Raw genomic sequence first — 24,438 nt, 5'->3', positions numbered from 1 at the left:
AAATAAAATCTTAAAAAAAAAAAAAAAGGATGCGGAAAGGACATGACAACTAAATGCAAGACAAGATCCTGAACCAAGAAAAAAAATTCATTACTGAGGACATTATGGGGCAATTGGCAAGTTTGGGATATGGACAGTAGAGTGTAGCATTGTGTCTATTTAATTTTCCTGATTTTGATAGTTGTACTGTGGTTATGTAAAACATGTCCTTGTTCTTAAGATATTCACATCCATGTGTTTATGAGTAAAGAAATACCTTGGGTACAGCTTACACTCAAATGGCTCAGGAAAAAAAAAAAAAAAATCCCGTACTTAGAGAAATAATGTTAAGCAACTGTGGTCATGATGTTGATGGGTGATTCTGAGTTTTTCTGAGAATACAATTCTCAGAATATGTAATATAATTCTGAGAATAATATAATTTTGAGAATTATATTCTTGCCCTTTCTCTGTGAGCTTTAAATGATTTCTAAATAAAAAGGTTTTTAAGAAAAAGAAGGTACTCTGGGCACACCAGGCTGCAGCCTTGGCCACCCCAGTGCCCAGCTGGGGGCTGTGCATGGCTGTGGATGACACCTCCTGTCACCCAAACTCTCCGTTCTCAGTGCTACTAAAGGAACTCAGTGTGTGGCTGACCCCAAAGCTGTCCTGGGTTGACTCACAAAGGTAGGATGAGTCAAGGCAATGAATTTTTTTTTGCAATTTTATTTACTACAATTTTGAATTCAAAATCTGGCATTCTGGGTGGCTGGCGCCTGGGTGGCTCAGTTAGTTAAGTGTATGACTCTTGATTTTGGCTCAGGTAATGATCTCAGAGTTGTGAGATTAAACCCCACATGTGGCTCCACACTCACCTCAGAGTCTGCTTAAGATTCTCTCTCTCCCTTTCCCTCTGCCCCTACCCCCCCACTCTCTCTCTCTCAAAATAAATAAATAAAATCTTAAGAGAAAAAAATGGCATTCTTTGCATCCCAGGGATCTCTGTGGTAGAGGGAGGGAAGGGGAAGCTACCCAAATGTAGTGTTTGTTCTGGATAATCCAGACTGCAGATTTTAGTATAAACAATGTTCATTTATCGTTGATGATGTTCTTACACGTTCTCCAACAAAGGCAGGCTAAGATTTCCCCCAGAACCAGCCCAGTATCTTGCCTATTCCCCAAAAGGAGAAAACTAAGTCCCCAGCAAGGGCCAAGGTAAGGACAAGAAAGTGCCTTGGGTTCCCTCCACCAAGGTTAGTGGTTTCAACTTATGGAAAGTTGCAGATTGTCCAAGAAGCACAGATACGGACCTGGAAGAGATGTCCCAGCACCTCACACCTGTTTCAAGGTCCTGACCCTCCCAAGGCAAAGGGCAGCCACCTTGCCATTCTCATCTCTAGAAAGGGGAGACCACACAATAAGGTTCAGTCCCAGCACCACCCCCAGCCCAGTGTTCCCCTCCTATCACCTGCCCTCCGGCCACACAGTCCCACTACCCCCTCTCCCCAGGGGTTGTCAGGGACAGAAGGCCCCTCCCTCATCCTCCTCAATGTTCCTCCCCCTCCCCCTCCCATCACTAGGGTGTCCAGGACATTGTGTGACTCAGGAAACAGCTCAGACGCGAGGCTTGCAGCAGGCAGAGGAGGAGGAAGGGGCCGTGGGAGCAGAGGAGGTGGCTCCGGCCACAGTGAGGGCTCTCAGGGTCCTTGCCTGAGAGGGCGGCGAGGGGCTCAGGGTCTGGGCTGGTGCTCTGGAATGCAGCCGCCTTCACTGCTGCTGCTGTTGCTGTGTCACTCAGTCGTCAAGACCAGAGGTGAGGCATGGGGCAGAAGTGAGGGATCCCGGTGGGTTGGGGGCAGAGGGCCAAGCCCCATGCTTTTAGGGGACACTGGATGGAGGAGAGTTACACACAGGGAGGGAGGACTCTGCCCCTGGAGTTGCACAAGTCACAGAGATGGTGACTATCAAGGGAATGGGTGGGAAGGTGCCTGCCCCCAGGGAAAACCCAGCTGGCCTTGGAGCTGGGAGATAGCAGGCCCTCACAATCGCATTTAGGAGGTGAAGGGGGGAAAAAACGGACCACCTGCTAAGGGAAGGCTGCAACGAGAAAGCAGGAGATGGAGACACGGGAAGGTCAAGGGCTGACCGAGTCCCTTTCCCGGTCCAGCTGTCCCCACCCCCCGGATGGCTCAATGCTGGGCCCTTCCGGGAGGAAATCCCTTCAACGTCTCAGCCATTCACCTTCCTGGAGTTCCTTGGGCCCCCGTCCTGAGCCCTGCTGTCCTGCTTCCCAGGGATGGAGCCTGAGGCTGGACTTAGGAGGCTGGAGAATAAACAGGAAAAGGGGTGGGGATTAAGAGCTGAAAGAATCTGGAGGCCTGGGGTTGGGAGGGGCGGGGTGGGAGGGGCCGGGGCAGGAGCACCACGTGGGGACCAGGAACGAGCGGGTGGTGGTTGCAGGCACAGGTGTGGAGCTGGTGCAGGTAGGTCCTTCCAAAGCAGCCAGAGGAGGAAACAGCACAAATCTCCCCAGTCCCAAGCCGTCCTCATCTCCATCCCTAGCGCTGCACTGTGGGGACTCCCCAGAGCCCTGTGCCAACGGAGGCACCTGCCTGAACCTATCTCAGGGACAAGGGACCTGCCAGTGAGTGTGCCTCCTGGGAAAGGGAGACTGGGGGTGGGGTGGGGGGCCCCCGCAGGGCAGAGGGAGAACTGGGAAGGAAGGAGAAAGGGAGGTGGTGAATGCTCTGAAGGGAAAGGAAAGCAAAGGAGGGAGGTGGGAGAGAAGGCAAAGAGGGCCCAGTGACATGAGTCTTCTTCTCCCCCTTCCCCCCCCCTCAGATGTGCCCCTGGCTTCCTGGGTGAGACCTGCCAGTTTCCTGACCCCTGCCTGGATGCCCAGCTCTGCCAGAATGGGGGCAGCTGCCAAGCCCTGCTTCCCACCCTCCCAGGCTCCCCCAGCCTTCCCTCTCCCTTGGCCCCCAGCTTCTCCTGCACCTGTCTCTCTGGCTTCACTGGACAGAGATGCCAGGCCCAACTCAAGGACCCCTGTTCTTCCTTCTGTTCCAAAATGGGCCGCTGCCACATCCAGGCCTCAGGCCGCCCACAGTGCTTCTGCCTGCCTGGATGGACAGGTGAGCACTGCAGGGGTGAGGGAGAGGGGACAGGCAGGAGCAGGGGCTGGGAAAGATAGAACAGGAGTCTGAGTGACAGGGAGCCCTTCTGAAGACAGAGCCTGTGAGAATCAAGAAGCTACTCTTGCTGACCGTTTACCAGACACTGACCTTCACCAGCCCAGTGGTACCAATGGTTAAAATGTTGAAATATTTCCAAACCCGTCAGTGAACGGCTACTGCCATAGCCCCCTTATTGTACCACCCTAACCCTTCTCCTGGCCCCTCCACCCAGCAGCTAGAGGGTTCTTGCCCAGCACAAGGTGGGGGAGGGGGGAACTCCAGGATTCTGCCTGATGGACATCTGAATGGCCTCTCTTCTGAGAAGTGGGAGCCCGTGATAGCGCCTGGAAAAATGTGCTGGTGGAAGGGATCTGGCCCAGAGAGAGGAATGGGTATCAACCCTGGGAAGAGGGGTGCAGCCCTGGGGCAAGGTGAGGGACCCCGGGGGGGCAGGGTGTGCTAGCCTGAGGAAGCAGTCGGGAGTGCAGAACAGCGGAGAGCCCCTGGAGAGGAAGGCCCCTCTGACCTACGAGGATGGAAGGGACTGGACGACTGGACAGGGCAGTGGAGGCCACAGGGGTAGGAAAGTGCGCTGTGAGCAGTGGACTAGAAACCAGGCTTCTCACACTTGGCCACGCTCAGCCCCTAAACATCCCAGAGAGGCTGATTTAGTGGGTCAGGAGTGGGTTCAGGCATGGAGATTTTTTAACTGCCCAGGTAATTCTGAAGAATTGGGGGTGAGAGGCCAGGCTGTGTGACAAGCACCATCAGTGTTAACTTGCCAGGCCCCGTGCTCTGAGCAGGGGCTCTGGGCAGCCATTCTCAGCCCAACCACCAAGGAAGCGTGTGCCCTTGAACTAGCTCTCTATGTCCTTGGTTGTCTGCTGATGTCTACATACAGTTGTTGAGAAGAGGACAGGGGCCATGCTCAGGAGGGACTGACTTAGCTCGGTGCCAGCCACCCCCCTGGCCATTGCCCCTGTGCCAGCAGCTGAGGGAGGCATCTCCTTATCATCTGGAACACAGTGCCCACTCAAAGATTAGGGAATCCAGAGAAGAGAGGCCAGAGAACTACCCGAGGGCGCACAGCCAGCGGGGGGGTGGGGGAGCAGCAAAACGCTAAGTCTCCTGGGAGTTCTCACCTCCCCACCAAGGAAAGGTGACCCAGAGTTCCTCAGGCAGGGCCAATCGGCCATACTCCCACCAATGACTACATGTCATATTTTCCAGAATGGCAAGGGGTGGTGGAGCAGGGCAAAGCGGGTATGGGAGGAAAGGGAAAGAAACATGAAGATCAGCCACAGAGAGAAGCCAGCCTGAGAGCTGCTTCTCTCAGATGAGCTGGGATTTGTGTAGTGCTACCGACAGCCCTCTCTGTCCTCTGGCTCAGGTGAGCAGTGTCAGCTTCAGGACTTCTGCTCGGCCAACCCCTGCATCAATGGAGGGGTGTGTCTGGCCACACACCCCCAGATCCAGTGCCTCTGCCCACCCGGCTTCGAGGGCCATGCCTGCCAACACGATATCAACGAATGTTTCCTGGACCCGGGACCTTGCCCCAAGGGCACTTCCTGCCATAACACGCTGGGATCTTTCTGGTGTCTCTGCCCCACTGGGCGAGAGGATCCACACTGTGACCTTCAGCCAGGACCCTGCCCCTCTAGTGGCTGTTCCAATGGGGGCACCTGTCAGCTGTTTCCAGGAAGAGACTCTACCTTCCATCTCTGCCTCTGCCCCCAAGGTGTGTCCTAACCTGCAGCCCCTCTCCCTGAGTAAGGAGGGCAACTTCCCTCAGCTAATCTCATGTCCCTATCAGGTTTCACAGGCCCGGACTGTGAGGAGAACCCAGATGACTGTGCTGGCCACCAGTGTCAGAATGAGGGCACTTGCCAGGATGGGCTGGGCACCTACAGCTGCCTCTGCCCAGAGACCTGGACAGGTGAGTCATGTAAGCCAAGTCCACAGCACCTGCAACCTAGGTGGTCAGCCCCTGGCCTTCCCTCCTTGCAGGTCTCCCAGCTCCAGCTTTTGTCCCCTTCCCACTCAACCCTGCAGGTTGGGATTGCTCTGAAGATGTGGACGAATGTGAGGCTCCTGGTCCCCCTCGCTGCAGAAATGGGGGTACGTGCCAGAACTCGGCTGGCAGCTTCCACTGCGTGTGTGTGAGCGGCTGGGGAGGCACAGGCTGTGAAGAGAACCTAGATGACTGTATTGCTGCCACCTGTGCCCCAGGATCCACCTGCATTGACCGCGTGGGCTCCTTCTCCTGCCTCTGCCCACCCGGACGCACAGGTGTGACAGCGGGCCCAGGGAGGGGCCGGTAGAGATGGCAAGTGAGAGAGGCACCAAAAGGGCAGCTGGGGGCTTTGAGCGGCCCCGGAGAGCCTCACAGCCACCCTGCCCTCCAGGACTCCTGTGCCACATGGAGGACATGTGCCTGAGCCAGCCGTGCCACGGGGAAGCCCAGTGCAGCACCAATCCCCTGACGGGCTCCACACTCTGCCTGTGTCAGCCCGGCTACTCAGGGCCCACCTGCCACCAGGATCTGGACGAGTGTCAGATGGGTAAGGCACCCCTGCCCACATCAGAGCCTCTCTGAGCCCCCAAGCAGGCTCTGCAAATTGTTTTTCAAGTGAAAAATACAATCATCTCTTTTTTCCTGATTTTACCCAGATTTGGCATCTCTTCCCTACGTAGTCTTCTTACCAATGCTCAGCCCTCCAGACCCCATTTAGTCCTTCTGTGTCTTAAAGACACTGGCTCTCTCTCTAAACAGGCCCTCATGCCTTCCCTGGCACTCTGGCCTCCTTGCCCTTCCATCCCGGGCCCCTGCGGACTCCTGACTCTTCTCTCCTCCCAGCCCAGCAAGGCCCCAGTCCCTGTGAACACGGTGGCTCTTGCCTCAACACCCCTGGCTCCTTTGACTGCCTCTGTCCCCCTGGCTACACGGGCTCCCGCTGCGAGGCTGATCACAACGAGTGCCTGTCCCAGCCCTGCCACCCTGGCAGCACCTGCCTGGACCTGCTCGCCACCTTCCACTGTCTCTGCCCACCAGGTACGAGATGCATGGGGCCTTGGGTATAGAATCAGGGGACTAATCCTGAACCCCCCGGGCATGACCCCTGCGGAATACAAACGGCCCCAGGCTAGCTAGGCTCAGTTACCAAAGAAAGCTTCTCATCTCCCCACCCCAGATAAACGCTCTGGGATACCTGAGGCTCCTAGGAGAAGGGCTGCCACAGATGATAGTGAGCTTGCGTACCGCTCAAGTCTGGGTGAGGGAAGAGCATTCATTTCATAGTCATTGTAAAGTGCACAGCCTGGTCCACTGTACACAGAAGCTGCTCAAGGAAGAGCAGAACAGCAGCTTCTGCTCATGCCAACTCAGAATGTTCCTCCTAATCACAGAAACTCTCCCCTGTAGAGGCCCTTTAAATCCCAAAGGGCCTGTGTGTTTGGATTTGGTACAACAGGAAAAAAAGTGCCACAGGACTGTACCTACCTGCAAGCTAGTTCTAAGGGGGAGAAAATTCTCCCCAGGGACATATAGCTAATACCAGGAAGCTGAATGAAACCAGAAAAATACTAGCTTACTTCATGCCAGGAACCACCTGAGCATCTTACATGCCTTTTGTCATCTTTGCAACAATCCTATGAGGTCAGCGTTGTTGCTGTGCCCATTTTATAAATGAAGAAACTGAGGCACAGAGAGGGTAAGTGAGTTGTCCAGCTAGTAAGTGGCAGGGCCGGGATTCAAACCCAGGGCTTCTGTAGATTTACCCACTACACAAAACAGCCTTTCTCAGCGGAGCAGCATCCAAGGTCAAAAGCAGAGAGAACTGTCCAGCAATCCAAGGGACAGGGATAGATGCCGAGGATCTTCACAAGCAGACTCCCCAGGCAAGAAGTGGGAGGCAGCTGAGGACTGGAGGCCAATCCAGTTTCAGTTTAGGGTGAGACTGTGGATACCAGGAGAAGCGCGAAGATACAGGACAAATATGGGACCAACAAACTCCCCAAATGCCCTTCAAATACCCACCTTGGGGATTCCTGGTCTCCCTGGCACAGAGGCCCACTCGGGTAGAACAAGAGGCTTGAAGCACCTCTACGTAGATGCCCATTTGTCTCACTTGTACCTTGCGAACCTCCAGGCTCATTAGTCCAGCCGGGTGAGCCCACCTTCTGTGCAGAGAGTGGCCCCAATAGGTACTTCTTGCTGCCCCCATAGGTCCCAGCAGGTGCCCTGCTCCCTGAGCTTTCTCATCTGGAGGGAGCAGAGCTACACAGCAGAGCAGCAGGACCCAGGCTCATCTCTCCAGCCTGCAGGCAGAGCATACCCTGGGAGGGGCTGCCTGATGGGGACACGTGCTGGTTCTAGAACCCGGGCCTCCTGGACAGAAGGGGTGAGCCGCCCAGGCGGGGCTGACCTGGCTGAGCCTCATCCCACACCACACCTCCATGTCCTCAGGCTTAGAAGGGCAGCTCTGTGAGGTGGAGACAGACGAGTGTGCCTCTGCTCCGTGCCTGAACCAGGCTGACTGCCACGACCTGCTCAATGGCTTCCAGTGTGAATGCCTGCCCGGTGAGTGCCGATCCCACTCCAGCCCTCTGCCCCACCCTGAACCACAGTGCAGGCTCTGCAATCACCCCAAGCCTCTTGAAGCTCACTCTGGCCTGGCCAAGGAGGCCCCCATTTCTCTAGCTCCTCTGCCCCCCAAACCCCCTTCACGTTCCCCAGGTCTTCCCTGTATACTCACCCATCTTTATCTCTGTCCTGCCAAATCGCCCAAACTACCCTTTCTAGCCCTCCTCCAGAGTCCTCTGTGTGCTCTCCCTGCTCATGGGGATCCGGGGCTGGTCCTGGCACCACTCACCCTGGATGCAGGGAACATTGCCCTGGCCTTCCTCTTCCAGCTTCATCAGACCCCTCTGCTGATGAAGAGGGGTCTCATCAGCCTGCTCTGATGATAATGGATGTTTATTGAATATTTACTCCAGGCCAGGCACTTGGCTGTGTACTTTTCAAACATTCTTCATTTAATCCTTTCAATGACACCATGAGGTATGTTCCATTATTCCCCTTTTACAGAGGAGGAAACCGGAACCTAGAGAACTCGAGTAGCTTGCCCAAAGTCACACAGATAGCGGGTGGCTGAGCATCATTGTCATCTCCACCTGCCCAGGTGTCTTCTCTGGGAAGCCCTCCAGGTTCACCTTTCCTGGTGAGGGGAAGGGCTAGGACTTGCATTTATGCCTTTCACACAATATATTTTTAGCCTTGATACAAATATCCAATTATGGCTTATTTATATGAAGAATGAACTTACCAAGTTACTCTCTGTTATGTTCTCAAACTCAAATCAGTATTTGAGAAGCCCTGAAATTAGTGCCTCATTATATAATGAAACATGTACACGAACCCCCAAACCAAGCCATCTGAAACAAGAACCTTTCCATTGCCATTTGTAGCAATGTTATTTCTATATATGTAAAGAGAAGACTCTAAGTATTAACTCTAAATTTCTTATTTAAATCCATGAAATCATACCTGTATAGCTCAGTCAGAAATATTTGTAACAAATTGCCTAATGAATCTAGAGAAAATCACTAAAAAGGAAGGAAGGAAGGAAAGAAGGGAGGGAGGAAGGAGGAAGGAAGGGAGGGAGGGAAAGAAAAGAAAAACATAAGACAACCTTTGCCATCTCACTGCACTCACTCCCTGCCCCACCAGGATTCACTGGGTCCCAGTGTGAAGAGGACATCAATGAGTGTGGGAGCTCTCCCTGTGCCAATGGGGGGCAGTGCCAGGACCAGCCCGGATCCTTCCATTGCGAGTGTCTCCCAGGTAAACCAGGGCTCAAACACTGGAGGGGAGAGTGGGGCAAAGGACAGACTTATGGGCAGGTTCCTTACCCTCCTGCTGTGCCACAGGCTTTGAAGGCCCTCGCTGTGAGACAGAGGTGGACGAGTGCCTGAGTGGTCCATGCCCTGCTGGAACCAGCTGCCTGGATCTCCCTGGAGCCTTCTTTTGCCTCTGCCCCTCTGGCTTCACAGGTCAGCCAGGGAGGCATTAGAAAGGACTGGCAGGAGAGCTGAGCCCATTTGGGGTGGGGCAGAGGTCACAACTGGGCATTCGAGGGCTGGGACGTGAGAAGAGAAGGAGACGGGAACCCCTTGAAGTTATTCCATGCATAACCTGCACAACTGTACAAGCTGGGGCTGACAGCAGTTGTCATCCTTAGGGCACATGCTGAGCCCAATTATGAATCATGTGTGATTAGGGTTCCACAGGAAGCCATTCATTGGCTTATTTAGCAAAAACATATTGTCTCCTCTGCCAGACACAGACACAAGCGCAATAAGAGAGTTGCTCTCCTCAACTGGCTTTAAATCTAGAGCAGAGAGACCAAGAAGTCTTGTTGGTTATGGCCCAAAGGTGCTCTGGGAGAGGACTGCACAGGATTCTATAGGAGCACAAAGGACCAGCCAACCAGACTAGAGATAAGAGGGCTTCATGGAGGAGGTGATGGCTGAGCCGAATTTTGAAGAATGAGTAGGAGTTTGTCATGATAGAGTGATTGCATGTTTTAGCTGCAGGTAACTGCATGCACAAAGGTGTGGAGGGAAAACTGAGGAGGCTCAGCAGTTATAGGAAAATCATGTCACACAGGGCCCTGAAGTCATTCTGAAGAAGTTAGACTGTATCCTGAGGCAATAGTGAGCCACTGAAGGACAGCTTCATGGGGTGTGAGCAAGTCATACATAAGAAGTGGCTTTGGCCCCATCGAGGACATGGAGGGACTCTGTTTTCTCCCTGACCCATCTCCCCACTGCAGGTCATGTCTGTGAGGTTCCCCTGTGTGTCCCCAACCTGTGCCAGCCCACGAGAAAGTGCCAGGATCGGGAGGACAAGGCCCACTGCCTATGCCCCGACGGGAATCCTGGCTGTGCCCCCATTGAGGGCAACTGCACCTGCCACCATGGGCACTGCCACAGGTAACCTTCCAGGCCTCCCTGTGCAGTCCCCCTGTCCTCCTCAGCGAGGGCAGAGCACAGCCAGTGAGCAGGGAGCCTGCGGGAAATGACCGAGAGAGAAGAGGAAGGAGATGGCAAAGTGCTGAGCTCATTGCCAATTTGAGGGCACAACTAGTGAGTGATGTCCCATGGGGGCAGAAGTCATAAATCATGGGGGGAACCAAAGGCTAGGGGGTCAGAGCAGAAAGAAAAGCATTAGATCCCAGGGCCAATTCATCATACATTAGACAAATACTGAGCATCTACTATGTGTGGGTACTTTTCTAGGGACTGGGGAAACCGCACAGAACAAAAGAGATAATGTGTATGTTCTATTTTTTTTTTTTTAAGATTTTTATTTATTTATTTGACAGAGAGAGAGAGCACAAGCAGGGGAGCAGCAGAGGGAGAGGGAGAAGCAGGCTTCCTGACCCTGAGCTCCTGAGCAGGCTCCTAGGCAGGGAACCCGATGCGGGGCTCAATCTCAGAACCCTGGGATCATGACCCAAGCTGAAGGCAATGCTTAACCGACTGAGCCACCCAGGTGCCCCAACACTTCTGCTCTCATGGAGCTTTCCTTCTAATTAGGAAAGAGAGACAATAAACAGTTACAGGAGAAATGTAGATTATGGAAGGGGGACAATGCTGAGAGCAGAGCCACTGAAGAAAGGGGCCAGAGTCTCAGACCCCTTTTTTTCTTTTGCAAAAAAAAAGAAGAGGTCCTAAGGGTTTGACCATTGAGGGAGGGGATGAAGTAAAAAAAACACCAGAAGAAGAAAACCCTCCCTTTTCTTTTCATGACCAGATCCTCATGTGTGTGTGACGTGGGCTGGACAGGACCAGAATGTGAAGCAGAGCTGGGGGGCTGCATGTCCATGCCCTGTGCCCATGGGGGGACCTGTCAGCCCCAGCCCTCTGGCTACAACTGTACCTGCCCCCCAGGCTACACAGGTGAGGCCCTCCCTAAGCCACAGACATTCTGGGCTGGCCACCCTCTAATTAAGGGCAAGGCCAGTAGAGACCTGTCCCAAGACTCTGGGTCTGGGTCACCACCCAGGAGAACGGGGCACGGGCTGTAGGGAACACAGGTGATGTGCAAGAGGCAGTAAGAAAAGACAAAAGGTAGGATGGGAGAAAATAGGGATGGGGATGAGGAAAAGGAAGGGGAGGGAAGTGGAGGAAGACAAGAGAGAAGAGGATTCCCTTTCTCAGACCCCATTCACTTCCCTCAGGGCCTACCTGCAGTGAGGAGGTGACAGCTTGTCATTCAGGGCCCTGCCTCAATGGTGGCTCCTGTAGTCCCAGGCCGGGGGGCTATTCCTGCACCTGCCCTCTGAGCCACACTGGGCCGCGTTGCCAGACCAGCACTGACCACTGTGCCTCTGGTGAGTGCCCACCGCATCCTCCAGCTGGGCCACAAGAGGATAGAGGAACCGGTCAGGGTGGGTGTGTTACATATGAAAACAAATTAACTGGGTGCCATGATGGGGTGCTATTTTGATGGGGACGGGAGGGAGGGCGTGTGTGTCCTGTGTGTGGTGTGACTAAGGCTACAGGCCAGGTTACAGGCAAGGAACCCAAACCCTCACAGCCTCCTCTCTCCAGCCCCGTGCCTCAATGGGGGTACCTGTGTGAACAGGCCTGGCACCTTCTCCTGCCTCTGTGCTGCGGGCTTCCAGGGTCCACATTGTGAGGAAAGGACCCGTCCCAGCTGCGCCAACAAGTGAGCAAAGACCCCCAAGAGGAAGGGAGGGGGCCCCCTCAGCCTTCCCACCCTTTCTCTCCATCTCCTCTGGGCCTCCAGGCTGCCTCGAATTCCATATTGCAGATCCTTTCACTCTGCTTCCCTTTCTTTCCCATCTCACCATCACGTCCCACACTCCCTCCCCTTTGATTGCCCGGACTTCCTCCCACTGTGCCCTGTGTCCGTCTTGTTCCAGCCCCTGTAGGAACAGGGCAACCTGCCAAGATGGCCCCCAGGGTCCCCACTGCCTCTGCTCCCCTGGCTACACAGGAGGCAGCTGCCAGGTGAGCGGTGCTGAGCCAAGTTGCTGAGGAGGGTGGTGGCTAGAGGGCTCTGGTGGAAGGGTCTCTGGGACTAGAAGACAGAGTAGGGAGCTGGGGAGAGGTATCCACAGGAAAGGGGGTCTGGAATCTGGGAGTGGAGTGAGGTTTGCATGGAATAGAAAGAATGAAAGGATTTCTGATGCCAGGGATGCTCTGGGATGTGGGTATCAGAGGAAACCAGGGTGGGAGGGGGGCTATCACCGGGCCCCAGACTGTTCAGGAGAGAGTTTGAGAAGTAAGGATTTTGAGAAGCTAGCTGAAAACCTTCTCTGGGTCTAAACACATGATATTCTGTCCTGACTCATGCTCCCTCCCAAACCTCAGACTCTGATGGACTTATGTGCCCAGAAGCCCTGTCCACACAATTCCCACTGCCTCCAGACTGGGCCCTCCTTCCAGTGCTTGTGCCTCCAAGGATGGACCGGCCCTCTCTGCAACCTGCCACTGTCCTGTCAGAAGGCCGCTCTGAGCCAAGGTACTGACCCAAGGACCAAGGGGGAGCAGATGAAGAAAGTAAGGGTGTCCCCCTCTACCTGATCCCTGATGGCATCCACACACAACATTTGTCCAAAACAACCAACTGAGAGTCAAAGTAACACAGACCAAACACTATTACTGATGCTACAGCTCTGCCCTTGGGGCAGCCTACCACCACTCAGCTTCTATCCCCACTCTCAACACAACTCAAGCAACACCAACCCGTCCAGCCAACAAGACTCCAGCTTAACACGACCCCTGGGACATAGCTCACTGCGAAGCAACCCAACTCTGTCATTACCAATCATAACTCACCTAGAGTGGACCACACTTCACTCAACTCAACGGCTGCTTCCCACTCACTTGGATGTTACGTCAACCCCCTTGTAAAAGAACACACCCCTCATTCATATGAGGCTTACTATGAGCAGAACTCAAGCAGGAGCCTCTTGTGGGCTTAAAGGATGGGAATCACAGTGAGGGAACATGAGAGGATGCAAATTCAGGGGACAGACTTAGTCCATTAGTTAACCCCCCTCCCAAAGTTTCCTTTGAGTTCTTTCTTCCTTGAGACTTGTTTTAAACTAAGAATACAGTTGCTTATAAAGATCTAAAAAGCCTGGGGCGCCTGGGTGGCTCAGTGGGTTAAGCCTCTGCCTTCGGCTCAGGTCATGATCCCAGGGTCCTGGGATCGAGCCCCGCATCAGGCTCTCTGCTCAGCAGGGAGTCTGCTTCCCCCTCTCTCTCTGCTTGCCTCTCTGCCTACTTGTAATCTCCATCTGTCAAATAAATAAAATCTTTAAAAAAAAATAAAATTAAATTAAAAAATAAATTAAAAAAAATAATAAATAATAATAATAAAAAGCTTAACAAGAGGTATCTCTCCCCATTCTGGCACAACAGGCAGGAGGGGGATCTTGATGTTATAACCTTTTCAGCACCAGAAGTTACTGACTCCTCAGGCTCCAAGTGGCCTCCCCCCAACCCAGGAACATCAGTGATCCCCAAGAGCCTCTCTGCTCTACGTCTGGGGCCCCTGAGAAACTTTCCTCCCCACTTAGCTACATCCATCCCTGTTTGCCTCTCTCCTCAGGCACAGAAGTGTCTTCCCTGTGCCAGAATGGAGGCGTCTGCCTCGACAGAGGCTCTTCCTATTTCTGCCGCTGCCCTCCCGGATTCCAAGGCAGCATATGCCAGGACAGGGTGGACCCATGTGAGTCCAGGCCCTGCCAGCATGGGGCCACCTGCATAGCCCAGCCCAGCGGCTATCTCTGCCAGGTGAGCAGGCCTAGAGGAGAATGGGGAGGGGAGACAAGGGTGGGCTGCACGTGGGAAAATCTGCTGGGCAGGGCACTAATGTATTCATCTGCTTTTCCTTTCTTTACCCCACCCAGCCAACCTACCCCCAAATCATGTCCTTTTGCCTCCTAAATCTTTATCAACTCTGGCCTTCCTCCTTCACCCTCTGTCCCACTGCCTCCATCCAGGCCTCTGCTGCAGGCTACCTGGGCACCTGGAGCTCCCTGTCCCTGCCCTAGAGGCTCAGCCTTTACTCCACCACCAGGTGCTCTGTTGAAAATGTTAAGTTGACCTGTCACCCCTTCAGTGGCTGCCCACCTCTTTGACAGTGAAGTCCGAGGCCCTGGTGACCGGCCTGCCTCCTGGGTCTCATCTCGCCCCACCCCCACCCTCCTGCTCTCTACTCCAGCAGCTGCTGGCTTCCCTGCACACCCTGTTTACTGGCTCTTCCGTGCTCTTCCCCACCCCTTCCACTGATGGTGCCCAAGAGGTGCCTTCCTCAGGAAAATTTCCCTAACTTCTCTCCAGACTGGGTTTGGGCCTCTCTTTGGTGGTTCCAGTCACTGAGCAGCAGAGACAAAGCTGGGATTCAAGTCAGAGCAGCCTGATGCCTGTACTCCGAACTCCCAGCTTTGGGGGCACCTGAGTGACTCAGTCGGTTAGGCATCTGACTCTTGATTTCAGCGCAGGTCATGATCTCAGGGTCATAAAATCCAGCCCTGCGTTGGGCTCCAGGCTGGGTGTGGAACCTGCCTAAGATTCTCTCCCTCTCCTTCTTTGCCACACACACACACACACACACACACACACACAAAAGAGCGGGGGCACCTGGGTGGCTCAGTCGTTAGGTATCTGCCTTCAGGCTTGGGTCATGAGCTCAGGGTCCTTGGATCAAGCCCTGCATCGGGCCCCCTGCTTGTGTTCCCTCTCTCGCTGTGTCACCTCTGTCAAATAAATAGATAAAATCTTAAAAAAAAAAAAAGACCCCTGACTTTGAATAAAAGACATGATGCAGATCCCCTAAACATTTTCTTTGACTTTTTAATTTTTTATTATGAACATTTTCAAACACACATGAAAGCAATGGACTAATTAGTAGTGAACAGCCCTGCACCCATGACTCAGCTTTACCTCCCCTTTCCTGAGACTCCTCCTCTCAGACATCCCCAAAACATCCCACTCACCTGCTTTTCTCAACCCTCTGGCCACTCCCCAGATTCTCTGTAACTCCCTCTTTCTCCACCTTTCGGAAGCCTTGCTGGTACAGTGTTCTTACATGCTCTCCTTGCTCTTGCAAGAACTCAGCCCATGGTACAGAACCTCATCAATGACCCTGCTCCCACCAACAGAATGGCATGAAACAAGGCCCAAATGCTCAAGGGCACTGGTTAGGACATCACAGACTCACACTGAACCCCAGCTCTGCCACCAGTTAGAAGTGTGACGTGTGCAAGTCACTCAGCATTTCCAGGAATCAGTTGCCTTTTCTGTAAAGTGAGAATCAAATGAGAACACATCTGCAGGGTTTGGGGGAGAGTTTTGTGAGATTATGTATAGAAACCATGTAATAAATGCTGTCTCTCTCTTCTGGTTGAATGAGAACTTCACAGAAGTGGGGAGGAGTTCTAATTCTCTTCATATTCCTAGTACCTAAAACAATGCCCAGCACAAAGTCAAAGTTGGCACTCAGCAAATGCTTACAAATTAATCAACAAAGGGTGCCTGGGTGGCTGAGTCATTAAGCGTTAAGCGTCTACCTTCAACTCAGGTCACGATCCCAGGTTCCTGGGATTGAGCCCTGCACTGGACTCCCTGCTTGCCCTGGAGGGGGTGGGAGGGTAGGGGGTCAGGGATGGGGGCTGCTTCTCCATCCCCCACTCCCTCTGCTTGTGTTCCCTCTCTGGCTGTTTCTGTCAACTAAATAAAATACTTTTTTTAAATGACAAAGCATGACAGAGCCTGGTGGAGGTGTGGTGGGGGAAGGAGGTCTTACCAAAATGGACCTATTGCTTAGTGGCAATGGATCCTAAGATGCTTTGGGACTGCTGGAGGGGCTAAGTTGCAAGCCACTGAACGAAGGTGTGTCATGGAGTTGAGACAGAAGGGTTGGGCTACACAGGGCTGTGATTGACAGTAAACTGAATGATGCTTTGAACTGGAAGGTGGGGAGAAGGCTGGGCAGACGATCTTGAGCTGGGTCCCCTGTAGTGCTGGGATGGGTGGGATGACTGCTTCCCTGTCTGACCCTCTTTGCCTACAGTGTGCCCCAGGCTACAGTGGACAGAACTGCTCGAAGGAATCCAACGCTTGTCAATCCCAACCCTGTCACAACCATGGGACCTGCACCCCCAAAGCTGGAGGCTTCTACTGCACCTGTCCTCCAGGCTTTGTGGGGCTGCGCTGTGAGGGGGATGTAGACGAGTGTCTGGACCAGCCCTGCCACCCCACAGGCACAGCAGCCTGCCACTCTCTGGCCAATGCCTTCTACTGCCAGTGTCTGCCTGGATACACGGGTGAGGCCTGGGAGGGTGTGTGCAGGCACACCTGGGGCACAGCTGAGCTCCCAATGCCCACCCACAAAGCAACCTAGTCATTGTGTTCATCCCCCTGCCTCCACACCACACCCTAGAGACTATGCCCAGGATTCCCCTGCCTGAGCAGGTAGAGCTGGGTTAATTCCCAGGAATGAGATAGAGAGGAGGCAGTGACAGAAGCGGGGTGTGACATCTGATCCCACCCCATCACAGGCCAGTGGTGTGAAGTGGAGACAGACCCCTGTCAGAGCCAGCCCTGCTCCCATGGAGGGTCCTGTGAGACTATAGTAGGACCACCCCTGGGTTTCACCTGCCACTGCCCCCAGGTGAGTGACCGCAAAGCTGTCTTCTCTGTTGCCCCCAATACTGATGCAAGGTGAGAATGCCTGAACTAGGATCCTAGAGGGGAGCCCAGGGAGCACTAGAGGTGTATTACTGGTGAAAGCTAGCCCATGTTACAGTGGTAAATGATTCAGAACCAGTTCAGGGGGAAAGGCAGGATCAGGTGATAGCATGAATGGAATTTTCAGAAATCATAGGCACTGCCTAACACAAGACCCCGAAGTCAAGCTGGGTGAGACCTTGGATAAGTTCTTTTACCTGTGTGTGTGTGAGTGTGTGTGTGTGTGTGTGTGTGTGTTTATGGACTTCAGATGCATGAAATCAGGTTAATTGTAAGCCTTGGTTCATGATACACTAACATCATTGATTTGTGCATGTCTTTCTTTGTATTCTTCTTATAACACCCATAAACCGATAAACGATAACTCACATGTGCTTATGTCTTCCTCTATCCCATTTGCCTTCCAGAGAAGGAAAAGTACATAACCCTATGTACAGGGATGAAGATATTAATTACTACCACTCTCTAGGTGGTTAGTCTCCTAGGTTGTTGCACACAGCTGTGGTTCATCCATTTTCACCACTGCGCAATATGTCATTGGTGAAAGTACCATGGACCATGGTTTCAACATCTATAAAATTATGAACTTGAAGTTCTCTGAGGCCCCTTCCAGATATGAGACTATAAGACCCACTGAGAGTCTGCTTGTCTGGGGGAGGGTTGAAAGAATAATAAAGAGCCTCCCCCAATATCTCTCTCCTCTCCACAGGGTTTTGAGGGCCCCACCTGCAGCCACAGAGCCCCCTCCTGTGGCCTCCATCACTGTCACCATGGTGGCCTATGTCTGCCCTCCCCCAAGCCTGGCTTCCCACCCCGTTGTGCCTGCCTCAGTGGCTACGGGGGCCCTGACTGCCTGACCCCTCCGGCTCCTCGCGGCTGTGGCCCTCCTTCTCCATGCCTACACAATGGCAGTTGTTCAGAGATCCCTGGACTTGGGGCCCCAGGCTTCCGATGCTCCTGCCCTCCCAGCTCCCCGGGACCCCGGTGTCAGAGGCCTGGAGCAAAGGGATGCGAGGGCAGAGGTGGAGATGGGGCCTGTGACGCTGGCTGCAGCGGCCCTGAAGGAAATTGGGATGGGGGAGACTGCTCTCTGGGGGTCCCGGACCCCTGGAAGGGCTGCCCTTCCCACTCCCGGTGTTGGCTTCTCTTCCGGGATGGGCAGTGCCACCCGCAGTGTGACTCTGCTGAGTGTTTGTTTGATGGCTACGACTGTGAGACTCCTCCGGCCTGCACGTGAGCCTGAAACCCTGACTTGGGGGTGAGGTGTGGGGGAGGGCAGAGTGAGGCAGGAGGAAGGACATAGATGCCTCTGGGTTGCAGTATGACTACAGCCTCAAGCTCCGGGGAGTTTCCACCCTAAAACCGTTGCTAAGTAGGGGTAGAAGACACTGGGCTCCAGCCCAGGGGAGTAGGGCAGCATCAATATTTAACATGGGGACCAGGAAGGAGGGCACCGCCTCTATCTGGCCTCCTCTCTCAGAGTTGTGGGACCTCTGGCCTCAAGCCTCTTTCTCTGTGCCCCGTTGCCATGGAGTATCTACCCTAGCAACCAACACCCCTGAGGGAAAAGGGCCTCGGACTCTCCTTCAGGGAGACAGGAGTGCTTGGGAGGGTAGGGAGAGGGGACAGTCCTAGGAGACAAGGGTGTAACAGACATTAGAGGGTCTGGACTACCTGCCATCCAGGACCTGACTAAGCCCGTTGCTCTAAGCTCTCCCCACTTAGCAATCAGTACCCTAGAGGCAGTGGAATATCAGACATCTCTCTGGAATGAAAAAGGGGGTCGGGTTTCTTTGGGGATCCTGAGTCCCCCTCTCCTCACCCCACAGTCCAGCCTATGACCAGTACTGCCACGATCACTTCCACAATGGGCACTGCGAGAAAGGCTGCAACACTGCAGAATGTGGCTGGGATGGAGGTGACTGCAGGCCTAAAGATGGGGATTCAGAATGGGGGCCCTCCCTGGCCCTGCTGGTGGTGCTGAGCCCCCCAGCCCTGGACCAGCAGCTGCTTGCCCTGGCCCGGGTGCTATCCCTGACTCTGAGAGTGGGGCTCTGGGTAAGGAAGGATAGTGATGGCAAGGACATGGTGTACCCCTATCCTGGGCCCCAGGCCGAAGAGGAGCTGGGAGGAACCCCGGACATCTCACATCAGGAGAGAGCAACCCTTCACACACAGCCTGTGGGCAAGGAGACAGACTCTCTCAGCACTGGGTAAGAAGGCAGGGCCAGGGGGGGCGGTACGCCAGACACCAGCTTTTTAGTGGGTGGAGGGAAGGGAGTCAGGGACCAACACAGGGGTCTCTGGGGCACCTCCCCTACAGGTTTGTGGTGGTGATGGGTGTGGATTTGTCCCGCTGTGGCCCTGACCACCCTGCATCCCGCTGTCCCTGGGATCCTGGACTCCTGCTCCGCTTCCTCGCTGCCATGGCGGCAGTGGGGGCCCTGGAGCACCTGCTGCCGGGACCCCTACTGGCTGCCCATCCTCGTGCTGGCACCGGTAGGTGACCCCCTCATCTCCCCTGACATTGCTCCAGACCCATTCCCAGCAATGGAGGTCAAATGACACAGGATTGCAGGGACCGCAGATGGTAGGTGTAGAGACTGACCCTTGTGAACCTCATTCTCTAACTGGATCTCCTCATGGCCCCTTTGCTCTTCAGTCTCCTTCCTCATTTCCCTAAGTATTTTATCCTACTCTTTATCATCTGGGCCATCCTCTACGAAGTGCAATCATCCCTCTGTCAAACAGCTCACAGTACAGGAAAGAATCATAGCCCATACAGCACTTACTACAGGCCAGGCCTTGCTCTAAGGGCTTTATAGTATCAACTCATTTAATCCTCCCAACAACACAATGAGGCAGGTACTATTATGATTCCCGCTTTGCAGATGAGGAAACTGATGAAAGAAGTTACTGCACTTGCCCAGAGGTCTCACAGTTAGTACCCAGCTTCACGAGAAATAGTCTCTTTTTGTGACTGTGTCTCTCCCGCCAGCACCACCCACCAACCAGCTTCCCTGGCCTGTGCTGTGCTCACCAGCGGCCGGGGTGCTTCTCCTGGCCCTTGGGGCTCTTCTGGTTCTTCAGCTCATCCGGAAGCGGCGCCGAGAGCATGGGGCCCTCTGGCTGCCCCCTGGATTCATTCGAAGGCCTCGAACTCAGCCAGCTCACCGCAGACGCCGGCCTCCCCTGGGTGAAGACAGCATTGGCCTCAAGTAAGAGTGAGGAGGAAAGGGGCTCGGGGAGGGGACCCTTTCCTGTGGAGACATTTATGATCAGAATTTGATGACAGAGGAAGGGGAGACGGGGAGGAAGGCTGCTGGAAGTCCTGGGGACCCTGAAGGTCCTCTACCCAAACACCCCCTTCCAGGGCACTGAAGCCAGAGGCAGAAGTTGATGAGGATGGAGTTGTGATGTGCTCAGGCCCCGAGGAAGGAGAGGAGGTGGGCCACGTGATAGTACTGGGGCAGGAATGGTCCTGAGGTAATAATGGCAGAGTTGAAGGGAAGAGTCAGCCTTCCTTCACTGATCCTTGTTCTGATCCCCAAGGCTGAAGAAACGGCCTCACCCTCCAAGTGCCAGCTCTGGCCTCTGAGCAGTGACTGTCAGGAGCTCCCCCAGGCAGCCATGCTGACTCCTCCCCAGGAATCAGAGATGGATGTCCCGGACGTGGACACACGTGGACCTGGTATGTGAGTCAACCCAGACCAAGAAAAGGAAAACTCCCGTTGACTCTTTTAGAACCAGAAAGCCTTTTGATATTAGAACTGAGAAAATTAACTTTAGAGTTAGTGCCTTAGAATAGTGATTCTTAAAGTGTGGTCCCGGGACAGAAGAATCAGGCATCATCAGGGCAATTGTTAGAAATACAAATTCTCAGGCTCCACTCCAGAGCTACTGACTCAGAAATTTGAGATACTAGGGACTGTGTATTTTAACCAGCCCTCCAGGTAAGTCTGATCCAGACTCAAGTTTGAGAACCACTGCCTGGAATGTCTAAGAATTAAGGCACACCGGCTCCTTTTACAGATGAGGAAACCGAAGCACAGAAAAAAGTAAAAAAGTCATTTGACTAAAGACACACAAAATCAAGAGCCAGAGCTGGGCTTCCTGACACCTCAGGCTATGATTCTCCCTGAACCGCCATGTTCTCCTCCTCCCCCAGTCACGTCCTTTTGACTGACTTGTCTCCCATTCTTCCTGTCTCCCACCCACAGACGGGGTAACACCCCTGATGTCGGCAGTTTGCTGTGGGGGAGTGGAGTCCAGGACCTTCCAGGGGGCATGGTTGGGAAGCCCTGAGCCCTGGGAACCCCTGTTAGGTGGAGGGGCCTGTCCCCAGGCTCACACTGTGGGCACTGGGGAGACGCCCCTGCACCTGGCTGCCCGATTCTCCCGGCCAACTGCTGCCCGCCGCCTCCTTGAGGCTGGAGCCAACCCCAACCAACCAGACCGAGCAGGGCGCACACCTCTGCACACTGCTGTGGCTGCTGATGCTTGGGAGGTTTGCCAGGTCAGTGCACACTGGGGTCGCTAAAGGGAACAAGGGGCAAGGCAAAAGCATCCCCTAGGGTTTGGCAGAGAGGAAGGTGATGTGAGATTGGGGGTCTGAAAGAGAAACAACAGATGGCCAAATATGGATTGGGAGCTGGTTAAGAGTGTGAGGGGCCTGAGGGAGCAGTCCAGGACAAACAGGGTTCACTGGCCCTCTCTGGACCCCCAGCTCCTACTCCGCAGCAGACAGACTGCAGTGGATGCACGGACAGAGGACGGGACCACAGCCCTGATGCTGGCCGCCAGGCTGGCGGTGGAGGACCTGGTTGAAGAACTGATCGCAGCCCAAGCAGATGTGGGGGCCAGAGATAAATGGGGTACGGATCTGGAGAGGTTGGGGTTGTGCTGTGGAGAAGTGGCACAGATGGAGTGTGAGATAAGATGCAAAAAAAGGAAGCAGCAGAGAGACCAACTGCAGACGGGGGATCCCCTCCCACCTAGCCATCAGGGTGGTAAATCTGCAGTGCGACGTCAGTATAGAATCCTACCCCTGTCATCCTCAACAACATACCCACACTGCCCTAGCCCACTGGTAACTAGGCTGAGGAAGGAGTGTCTGTGAGAAGGGGGAGAGGGGTAGGTCTCCCGGTCCCACCGAGCCCAGAACAATGCCCATTGTCCCTCCCGCGCGCCGGTGACGTTAAGAGAAGCAGGGCTTCCTGCCGGCCGGCGGTCACCCGGGTAACGCAACGCTTCCGCCTTTGAGGTAACCCCCACGGGCCCAAATAAGTCCTTCCCCCAAAACCAGAATCCGTGGGAAACAGGAACCCAGGCGTCTGTTTCCCAGCCTCGGAGTAACAACCACCCACGTCGTCCCCTAGGAAAAACCGCGCTGCACTGGGCCGCCGCCGTGAACAACGCCCGGGCCGCCCGCTCCCTTCTCCAGGCCGGAGCCGACAAAGACGCCCAGGACAGCAGGGTTAGACCAGGAGCGGGCTCTACTAAAACAAAGCAAAACAGGGCGTACGAGAGGCGGAAAGCGCGGGAACGCCACCCGACCTGAAGGGGGAAGGGCCGGTGCCCAAGTGGGTGGAGTCCGGAAGGACCACTCTGTGGGCGTGGTCCTCCCTGACCTCGCCCCCTGGCGGTTTCCTCTGACACAGGAGCAGACGCCGCTGTTCCTCGCGGCCCGAGAAGGGGCGGTGGAAGTGGCCCAGCTGCTGCTTGGGCTGGGAGCGGCCCGAGGACTGCGGGACCAGGCCGGGCTAGCGCCCGGGGACATCGCCAGACAGCGCAATCACTGGGATCTGCTGACGCTGCTGGAGGGGGCGGGGTCACTGGAGGAGCGTCACAAAACCACGCCGGGCCGCGGGGCGGGCCCCTTCCCCCGCTCGCGGACAGCGTCCGGCAGCTTGCCCCCGCGTGGGGGCGGGGCCCCCTCGCGCTGCCGGACTCTGTCGGCCGGGGCCAGCCCGCGCGGGGGCGGAGCATGTCTGCAAGCCCAGACTTTGTCTGTAGAATGGGCGGCGCGCGGGGGCGGAGCCTACTCGCATTGCCAGGGTCTTTCGAAAAGAGGAGCTGGAGGAGGCCTGCGCCCCGGAGCCCGTAGGTTTTCTGCAGGCATGCGCGGGCCTCGGCCCAACCCTGCAATAGTGCAAGGAAGATCCGGGGTCGCTTCCGGAAGCGGGGGTGGGGCCTCGGCTGATGACTGGCCCTGCGATTGGGTGACCCTAGGGCCCTGCGGCCCCACCTCCAGCAATCCCATTCCGCCTCTTTGCCTTACACCGTCCCCCGAGCGGGGATCCCCTCAAGTTGCCTGGGGTCCCCCAACCCACCAAGTAATACCTTTAAGCGCGGAAAGCGAGGGTCAAAAGTAGAATGCTACACGACAGGGAGGGATTCTAAAAATGGGCACCCAGTCTGGAAAGACTCCAGATTTTAAGATCCCGGAGCCCCAAAAGTGAGGGGCCATGAGTATGCTGTCCTTCCCCAGATGAGTGTATGCCCACTCCGTCTTCCACGTGGAGAAGCTGCAGCCCTGGAAAAAGGGTTTGGGGTGTTGGAGTGACGGGGGCCTAGCCCTTCTCCCAGGGCATAAGGGTGAGGGGCTACCCAAGGGTGGAGTGGAACTGGGGATATACCTCTGAACTGGAACCAGTAACTGCAGACATATAAGATGTAAGATGTTCTTTCCTGTATATTGTATCCAAAGGAAGCTTCTATCACCCATCACACCCACCACCCACAAATGGCTGACAAATATTTATTGAGTGCCCACTATGTGCCAGGCACTGTGTAGGTGCTGAAGTGGGGGGCCAAGGCCACTCCAGCTGATGATTCCTTGCACTCTCACCACTTCCCTCAACAATCCATCGCGGGGATGAGGCGCCATTCTTCTCACCTCTATCTCTATTTAAGAACCTTCAATCTGTCACCCCATAATAAAGCTTATTTGAAATGTTAACCCTTTTTTTTGGAAGAGTTGAGTGGGGTGGGAAAAAATATTAAATGACTGCATACTGTTTTCAGAATGTTGTGCCCTAAGATCAAAGTCATCCCTTTGGATGGAGGCTTTTAGTACAGTTCAAGAGCAAGAATAAGTAGATTTGGGGGTACTATGTTAATTTAGAGTATCATCTGAAAGCAGGAATCTCTCATAGCCCAGGGAGAAACCAGACACACACACACACACACACACACACACACACACTAAACCATGCATATCCTTTGTCCTCTTCCAAGGGCATTTAGCTATTCCTAAAGCCTCAAGTTGGAGAGAGCACCTCAAACATTATCCACCTTTCAGGAACATGGTTACACCTCTTTAATGGTGATGGGCCTGAGACATGGAAGCATGAGGCATTTTGAAAGCTAATAGTAGGGTGCCTGGCTGGTTCAGTCATTAAGCAACTGCCTTCAGCTTGGGTCATGATCCTAGGGTCCTGGTATCGATTGAGCCCCAACACCCCTCTCCCCCACCCCACCCCCGCCATTC

At 54.5% G+C, this 24,438-nt stretch overlaps 1 protein-coding gene across 1 annotated transcript; it reads left to right on the top strand.

Annotated features, from left to right (window-relative positions):
• The first annotated feature begins 1,577 nt into the window (after window positions 1-1,577).
• Window positions 1,578-24,423, top strand: NOTCH4 (notch receptor 4). Its single transcript, XM_047735265.1, has 30 exons — window positions 1,578-1,792; window positions 2,542-2,623; window positions 2,821-3,113; window positions 4,546-4,893; window positions 4,969-5,091; window positions 5,208-5,444; window positions 5,561-5,716; window positions 6,013-6,207; window positions 7,621-7,734; window positions 8,884-8,997; window positions 9,084-9,206; window positions 9,989-10,148; window positions 10,972-11,117; window positions 11,399-11,551; window positions 11,772-11,889; window positions 12,107-12,194; window positions 12,558-12,708; window positions 13,804-13,988; window positions 16,270-16,522; window positions 16,757-16,869; window positions 17,656-18,179; window positions 18,776-19,159; window positions 19,270-19,445; window positions 19,945-20,164; window positions 20,320-20,392; window positions 20,499-20,637; window positions 21,167-21,462; window positions 21,673-21,820; window positions 22,325-22,422; window positions 22,607-24,423. The coding sequence occupies exons 1-30, from the start codon at window positions 1,735-1,737 to the stop codon at window positions 23,318-23,320; spliced, it is 5,982 nt and encodes a 1,993-aa protein (XP_047591221.1). The 5' UTR covers window positions 1,578-1,734; the 3' UTR covers window positions 23,321-24,423.
• The last annotated feature ends 15 nt before the right edge of the window (window positions 24,424-24,438 follow it).

The sequence above is a fragment of the Lutra lutra genome, chromosome 6 (genome assembly GCF_902655055.1).
Source record: "Lutra lutra chromosome 6, mLutLut1.2, whole genome shotgun sequence".
Classification (NCBI taxonomy): domain Eukaryota; kingdom Metazoa; phylum Chordata; class Mammalia; order Carnivora; family Mustelidae; genus Lutra; species Lutra lutra.
The sequence above is the reverse complement of the archived record's forward strand: the minus strand, read 5'-3'. Positions and strand labels throughout refer to the sequence as shown.